We start from the raw sequence: 8900 nt of genomic DNA, 5'->3' as shown, positions 1-8900 counted from the left end.
AAACAGTTTAAAAAGGAGTTAATTGTCCTGCAATTACTTTGTTTGTAATATATAAAATTATGATAATGTTGCAAGCCTTAAGAAATATGAAAAATGCATGGTTTTCTTGCACTCACATGAAAAAATTACCAAGCAAAACCAATTATCGAAATAAATGTACATGCATTGTATATATTTTTTAATGTATTTAAGTAACATAGCCTACACTGATCTTCATGTAGAATGAACCTGAGGTGAATGTGTTCTGCTGTTTGGTGCATATGAGCCATGCGTGATGCCCTTACGTTGTCCTTTGCTTTTAATGACAATAGCGTCACCTTCTTAAAGCATTTTGCATAAATCATGGCGCTTTAGGGAACGGATATAGGGACAGTCATTTCCAGCATATTACCTTTAGGGTGAGGGGTTTCCGAGTCTGAGAATATGAGTTTCCATTACTCCCCCATGACAACCAAATTGCTTACTTTTAATTGGAAATGATCATAACTCTCTTGTGAGCTTTACTGTGGAAGGCTTTGTCATGCATTCATTCTCACATGGTGCCCACAGTGTCAGTCCAGAATGAGACATCCATCAAGTCTCAGGGAAGGGGACACTTGTTCTTCAGCGAGCGGAAAGGAAAGTGACCTTGAGCAACAATGGGAAAGAAACTTCTCTCTCTCTCTCTCTCTCTTTCACCAAGTCTCTGCCCATCCTTCTTGATCAGTGTTTCCGTGGTCTCTCAGGTCATGTCCTCCACCGGGGCTGGATAGGCCCGTCACTGTCACAGCTGAGGTTCGAGCTCAGTGTGTTTAATCAGGCCTCTAAGAATCTCATTAGCGCAGGGATGCGGGCAGATGCAGACGAAACACAGAAACGCAGCGGAGACATCTGCACTTGCTCTCTTGAGTAACCATGAGTGCATTTGCAATCTGAATCGGCAGCCAGTGGGAAATGAGAACAACAGTATGGAATCTGCTGTAGACGCGCAGGAATGGCGATCGCGAGGCATGTCAGAGATGGAAACTCACGACTGAGTGATCCACACAGTACAGAAATGGTAAGGTGTTCACCCACCCAAAATGAAAATTATACTCACCCTCATGTTGTTCCAAAACAGGCTTTCAGTCTTCTGTGGACCATGAAAAGAGTAGGCTAAAGAAGATGGTGCTGCAAGTACAATGAATTGGGACCTGAAGCTCAAGCATTCATTCAATCTCTCATCATTTACTCACCCTCATGCTTTCCTGTGACTTTCTTCCTTATGATGAGCACAAATCAAGAGATGAAAAATAATCCATCTCTGTGAGTATAATGAAGCAAAGTTCAAAAACCACGCAAAGTGAACATGACGGTAATTTATAGGAGACCCCAGTGGATCCCTCCCAATTCGCTTATACTACGCCCTAAACGTATGCACTATTTTTGTGAAGAAAAAGTATGTTTTGAGTGTGTAGGCAAGCTTTGAGACATACTAGGCCTACTGTACTTCGTCATGATTGCATCTTTAACGGACAGCTCTGTCGCGTATACGTGCATCCTGTCACCATTTAAACTGTCCTGTCAATCATATTGTCATAGTTAAAATCCTCCACATTCAATTTAATTTAGTTTCCTACCGTTTCAGAGAGAAATGCAGTAGCACGCTGATCGTGGGTCTTTCATGCAGAGGACTCTCCTCATGTGTTTGCAGTTTGCAGTGATGCAAAAGTTAATTCCCAAACATACCTTTAGAAAAGTTAACAATGCTGTTGCAGATTAAATATAATGTGGATAACATTGAATAAATAACTTTTTCGTCAGGTTACATGCTGATATTAATCACTCAAATGAAACTAAATCTCTCTACTAAACCGTCGCACATCCGCCATGTTTGTAGTTTTTTAACACTTTTTATTCATGTTTATTCGTTATAGTGTGCACAGATCTGCACTTTGGATTATAACCGAAAACAGTAGACTATCCCGGTACTCATTTAAATATTCTACGATTTGGGACACACTAATTCTAATTTCGAATACTATTTAGGATTGGATGCAAATTGGGACTCAGCTAATGTCTTCGGAACAATAGGTGTGTATGTGTGAGGAAAAGACTAATATTTTAAACTATAAACCATTGCTTCCGGCCAAGTGTCATACGCACGTTGACACACACGTTGGCTGGAAGCGATGGTTTATAGTTTAAAAAGTCTCACACACACCTACGTTTAGCTTTAGGAGACAGTGATTCCTCCACTGGTTTGCTTTGTGTGGTTTTTGAAGAGGCAAGTTTTGGGTTACTATCCTCTTGTTAATACACAAGATATGGACTCACAAAAATGGATCTTTAAGAACCCAAAAGCTGTTGTCCACTACAATAAAAAACTTGTGCACCACAAGTATTCTGAAGTCATACTATAGCTTTGTGTGAACAGACCCATATTAAAGTCATCATTCAATGATAAACCTCCCTGTAATTGTATTGAGGCAGAGAAAAGAATCAATGTTTTTTTGTGAACTAATGAAAACCAATTCGAGAAATAAATGGTTTCCACGATCAACGTAGGCTCACAATGCTTTTGGGAAACAGCCCAGACTTGTTTTGTAAGGCAGATCAACAGATTTTTTTTTGAAAAATTCGACTCGTATTGCGTCTGCTTCTCTCATGAACACGGCAATAAACGTGCTCCAGTATGCGCTAGAAAGAGTGGACGAAACATGTGATTTAAGGCTGAAAGTGAGTAAGTGCTCTTGCCTGTCTTGGTTATCATCATTGTAAGCTCTCTCTCTCTCTCTCTCTCTCTCTCTCTCTCTCTCTCTCTCTCTGCCAGTGATTCTGTTTCTCCTTCAGTGTCCGGCTTTAAGTATACGCTCAGAGCACTACAAAACGCTGCGGTGTCATCTCCCGCTTTACCGTGGCAAAGGAGAACTTTTACTAGTAACCTTGATCTCACTATTGGCGTGAAATGATGTAGAAAGAGAAAAATTGCTGGTTCGTCTCAAAGAGAACACGCCTGAAGCTGTTGTGATATAAAACGTGGCGGCGTTGAGATGAACCTCAGCTCTTCTCTGACAGACGTAGAAGCATTAGACTTCATTATTATAGGCTTCTACTGTATGTGTTCTGAAGGCTTTCTGTTAGGTTGCAGATAAAGGTTATCCTCGGATTAAACTGGGATTTTGGAGGTAGGGGGTACAATAAAATCTGGTGACGATGATGAGTAAATCATCTGCCACTTAATGATAGTGTTAATTGTCATTGTTATTTTTTAATTTTTTTTCATCTTTTGATGAAAATACCCTTTAAGTTTGTCCAATATGTCTCCATTTCACATTGATGTTAGTCACTTTTACTGACTAAAATGTCACGCTATTTTAGTCGACAATAAATATTTTGGCTGATGAAAAAAGAGAAGCAGTCAATTAAACCAAACATTATCGTATTAAGTTACACATATATCCAAATTTACTACAAAAACAACATGTGAAAACGATATTCTTGATGTTTAGGCATGTTTTAATGCACTGTTAAGTAATGTGATACTTAGTAAGAGATCATTGGAATGGATAAAATTATGTTTATGTGCATAAATCTGAATCTGAATGCGTAGGTGAGTTAATAAAAAAAAAAAATCCACATTTTTCTTTTTCAAGAAACATTATAATCGTGCATTGTTAATCATTTTTGTCAACATATGCTGTAGTAATAATAATAATAATAATCATAAAAACACCCGCACTGAAAGCAGTGTGATAAATGTGCAATTCTTTGGCTTTCTCATAGTTGCAGATCATCAGCGTTTCACCTTGTTTGAATTCTTGCCAAACTGGAACTGGCCGTACATTCATCGCTGCATAAGTTTCAGTATCTCAAAGTCTGTCAGGAATGTACACTTTCAAGAACAGAGGATGAGTTTGTTTCATCTATTCTCTTTCATCTTCCTTTCAGACAGCAGGGCAAATATATATTCCATATCTTAACTTGATTCATGTTTTTTTTTTCTCACTATACAATAATATTGTACTAACAAAAGAGTGAATTTGCACTCAAACACAGGGGAATATTTAGTAAACATCATTTGAATTTGCATACACAAACAAGTAGCTTAACTTTCAGACCCACAAAGACGACGATGATTTGTTTCATTTTGATTAAACTGAACTTTAAAACCTTAAAAGACGGATTTTCATGACTCTGGTTGACTTGACAAGTACAATTTATATTAGCATTCACACTAGAGAGTCATTTGATTGGTTAGCTTCAGTTCAGCAGTAAATTGTGTTTTTCAATTGCCTGCCATTCAAAAAAGTAGCTGTGTATTCTGACAAAATATGATTTTTGCAAACAGCATTCATGCTCAAAAAAAGTAATGAAACCAAGTGTCCAGGAAGCAAAGACGGCAGCATCCAGGTCATATCCTTACTTACTTACTATCGATTTGCATTCATGGGCCACTGCCAACATCTTCTGAGTCTGAGTATCTTCTTCCTTGTTAGTATGATTTTACCACAAAGTCTTCATGAACTCTGCAACACTGGCTGTCTCCCAAATCACAAACTTCCCCACTATATAGTAGGCGGAAAACAGTATGTGACAAAAGTTGTGTGTCTGAATTCACAGTTCTCATAAAAGAGTGGGCAAAAGTACCCGGATGACCGACTACTTCCGGTGAGATTCTGAAGAGTGTATATGATGGACACTTTACTATCCCATGAGGCCACGGGAGAGGATTTGTGAATGGTAGTGATGCGACACAACTGATGTTGGTCGGTCACATGATAACAACAACATGGCGAATGCACATTCACACATTAGATTAGAGCATAGCGGTCGCAAAGTAAGTACTTCTTCAAAATAAGTAGAGAGTATTGGATTTGGGATGCAGCCATTGTGACTTGACGGATGTCATGGGCGGAGTTTATTAATTTGTAGACTGCTATTGCAATTAAGACGGTGTCAAAGGGGAAATGAGATCGGTCCACCCTACAGGGACTTCTGCAGCTTCAAACTCCTGCACTCAATGCATCAAAGTGTGAAGGAAGGTGTCAATCAAGTGGTTGCATAGCAACACAAATGTTACTGAAGACAACAAGTGTGACATTTTAAGCAGGGGGTAAACGGCAATGTTTAATTGTGAAATCCTAATCAGCCATGTTGTTTGCCGAACAATGTTCACACTGAGCTTATGATCTGATGGATTTGACTAATACATGTTTTTAAGCATGACAGTATTGTTGGTCTGTTGATTTTGGCTCATCTTTACAGACCATGTTTCAGCACTGATCAAATTCCACGAGAAAAACCTTGAGTAAATGAAACTATGAACAGACAGAACACTCATTACAAAAGGAATTAGCCTTTTTAATCTTACATTGCATTGAAAATTTACATAATAGTTTCATACATTTTACAAATAATTTCTTCATAAAAATATATTTCTTTACAAAACTTTTTTTTATTCTTTTTTTTACCCTCTTTTTTATATCTCTTTTGAATGCATTATCATGGGAGGAGTACCCAGCTGTACTGCAAATATTCATCTGTTTGATCAAAAAGTGTCTTTTTTTTTTATATCATAAATGTGTGTTTTCTTTTTATTGCAGTCAGTTATAGCAAAAAGCTGTTGTTGGCAAATAAGTTCAGACTGGCAGAGGAACTCGAAAAGGTCTGGAACGGGCGCCGCGGCGGCGTTGGATAAAACTGAACTTCTGAACCACACGTTTTCACTGGCGGGGAGGAATTAAAATAATGGGAAGAAATATGGCAGAAGTGAGGAAGCAGCAGACCTGGGTCACATGGTTTTTGGTAGGCACTGTGTAAAAACTCTGCCATGTATTAAAAAAAAAACATCCTATAGATAAATAATAAAACAAAATAAATCGGTCAATGGCGTGCAAGACTGCAAATCCCTATGGCTGAGTGCAAACATGAATGCAAAAAATGTCACAGGTTGGTTTGTTAAGATTTTGGAGCTCCAGGACAGTGATGTCAGCATAGCCTCCTGAAGTCTGCAACGCACACCAGCTGTAATATCTGTAATATCTCATTCATTCTACTGACACATAATCATTTTCAATAACATGTGGTGGTGAGTACTTCAGAAGGCACTGGAATGAATCTCACAGCTTGCAGGCCTGGAAACACATGACCAACAGTGTCTGACCCTGCTTGTGTGTGTGTGTGTATTTCATCTCGTATCACACATTTAGTGTGTGTGGTGTGTTTTGTGTTTTTCCGCATGAGAGCTTTATTTTTTTAAGGTTAACCAAACCCACTTTGTTTTTTTTTAAGGTCAAGTCCGCATCGATTTACTTAGTCACCAAAAGTTGACGGGTTGTGTTTTGGTGTATAACACACCAAGGTCAGACATAACTGGAAAAGAGTTTCATGGGGCCTTATGTACACGATAGATATGATCATATTGTTGCCACCATATATCAATATACCGTATTTAAGAAACATGCATTTTGTTTTTAATGTAATCTGAGATATATATATAAAAGTATACTGTATAAATGTCAAGTGCATTTCATTTTATACAAATTTTTATATATTAAGAATGGCAAGTTGTTATAATGACCAAATTATCATATCAAATTTGTCTACCAAATACAAATGGAGCTCAATGACACTTCAGCACTGAAAAACAAAAAACAAAAATACATATTTGGTAACCCTTTAAGCCTGTATGTATAACGCATTATCAAGGTATTCATAATGCACGTTATAATGCATTATATCTTGTCATAAATAAAAGTTAAAATTAAAATAGCAGATTTCATCTGGTCATGTCAAAAGTTTGGGGTCAGTAAGATTTTTAATGTTTTTAAAAGTAGTCTCTTCTGCTCACCAAGGCTGTGTTTATTTGATTAAAAATACAAACAAAAACTGTAATATTGTGAAATATTATTCCAATTTAAATCAGCTGTTTTCTATGTGAATATACAGTAAAGTGTGATTTATTCCTGTGATCAAAGCTGAATTTTCAGCATCATTACTCCAGTCTTCAGTGTCACATGATCCTTCAGAAATCATTCTAATATGATGATTTGATGCTCAAGAAACATTCATTATTATTATCAATGTTGAAAACAGTTAGGGTTAGGGTGAATAGAAATTTCAAAAGAACAGCATTTATTTAAAATATAATATTTTCTAACATTATAAATGTCTTTACTGTAACTTTTGATCAGTTTAACTCATCCTTGATGAACAAAAGTATTGATTTATTTTATTTATTTCCCCCAAAAATAAAATTTTAATTCTTACTGACCCCAAACTTTTGAACGCTAGTGTTTAATGTTCCAAAAGCTTTAGATTTCAGATAAATGCTGTTCTTTTGAACTTTCTATTCATCATAGCATCATGAAATAAACAGTTTTCAACATTGATAATAATCATAAATGTTTCTTGAGCATCAAATCATCATATTAGAGTGATTTCTGAAGGATCATGTGACACTGAAGACTGGAGTAATGATGCTGAAAATTCAGCTTTGATCACAGGAATAAATTACACTTTACTGTATATTCACATAGAAAACAGCTGTTTTAAATTGGAATAATTTTTCACAATATTACAGTTTTTGTTTGTATTTTTAATCAAATAAATGCAGCCTTGGTGAGCAAAAGATACTTCTTTTAAAAACATTAAAAATCGTACTGACCCCAAACTTTTTGAACGGTAGTGTATTTTACTTTCTAAAGGTGTTCAGTGAATAGCTGGAGTGCATACAATCATCCATGAGACCATACAATGCACCTTACGATTATACAGATACTTCTATAATGCATTATATATAAAGGCTTTAAGTAAAGTGTTACCAGAAGTTAATCTGCAGGCTTCAGGTCAGAATGCTGACATATGTCCTACGGCCCATACTGAAGATGGGTGCTTATAAACAGACATACATACTGAATATCAAAGATCTATAACAATTATTTAAAAAAAAAAAAAAAAAAATCCTCAGGAAGAAAACGACACACCACTTTTTCTCTCGTGTTTTGCCCATATACACATCACACATCACAGAATGCCTCAATGTCCAATCACTGGCGACATTAGGAACTGAAACTAAAGCAATGACTGAATAAGCTGTAAATAAAAACGTCGTGTACCGTACAAAACCGTCAGAGAAGCAATGTGTTGGTCAATGTGAATCTCTTTATAAACTCTTGATGGAATCGTTCATTGTTGGCGTCTCCCATGTGGCAATATATAGCACAAAAATATAGGTGGTGAATGCTCCTCATATATATGCAAGTAGATTTACAGATCCCTTTCCCCCTAAAAAAATACCCAGTCAACTGTGAAGAAGCACTCACGGAGTGTGAATAAGGTAGCAGAAGAAACTCTTCATGCTTTCCGTCATGAAGAACCTTTTCAGAGAGAGTCTTCGGAAAAAAAATCCCCCATGACAATGTTTCATGTTTCATCCATGTCCTCGGCGGACATGCGTGGTCAAACGGTTCCTGAAGAGTGTGCTTTATATATCAGAGGAAGGGCAACAGCGTTTGTGCTAGACATCCTCTGCGAGTCTCAGACAAATCCGTCCATGACTGTAATGCGATTGTATCCACCTCCGTTTACAAAAAACAAGGCAAAAACCCTTAAATAAAACCCAAAAAAATCCACAGATGTTCTCGCGTCAGGCGGATCTAATTATACCATTGTGCAGACTGTGTTCAGATTGGGGTCGAACCGGACGGCTTTGCCTTCCACGGACTTCGCGTTGGTGTTGTACATGGGGTTCTCGAAGGCGGCCTGTCCGTTGTTGTTCTCGTGAACCGCACAGCCTGTGTACTGGGTTTTTGGAGTAGTCCTGTCAGACAAGACACAACATCAGAACGTCATTAGAATACAATCTGCAACAGCTTTGAGAGTTTGCACACGCAAGCATCTAACGATGATCGCATTATTCAATAACCTGCAAAACCAGC

General features: G+C 37.3%; 1 protein-coding gene across 1 annotated transcript in view; it reads right to left on the bottom strand.

Moving 5' to 3' along the window:
* Positions 1–5297: 5297 nt before the first annotated feature.
* csmd3b (CUB and Sushi multiple domains 3b) overlaps positions 5298–8900 on the bottom strand; it is a 466880-nt gene continuing 463277 nt past the window's right edge. The window contains exon 71 of the mRNA XM_082185594.1: positions 5298–8782. Coding sequence (XP_082041720.1) covers positions 8623–8782 — 160 coding nt within the window. The 3' untranslated portion in view covers positions 5298–8622. The remainder of the gene's footprint in view (positions 8783–8900) is intronic.

The sequence above is a fragment of the Leuciscus leuciscus genome (assembly GCF_965113295.1).
Source record: "Leuciscus leuciscus genome assembly, chromosome: 12".
In the NCBI taxonomy this organism is placed as follows: Eukaryota; Metazoa; Chordata; class Actinopteri; order Cypriniformes; family Leuciscidae; genus Leuciscus; species Leuciscus leuciscus.
The sequence above is the reverse complement of the archived record's forward strand: the minus strand, read 5'-3'. Positions and strand labels throughout refer to the sequence as shown.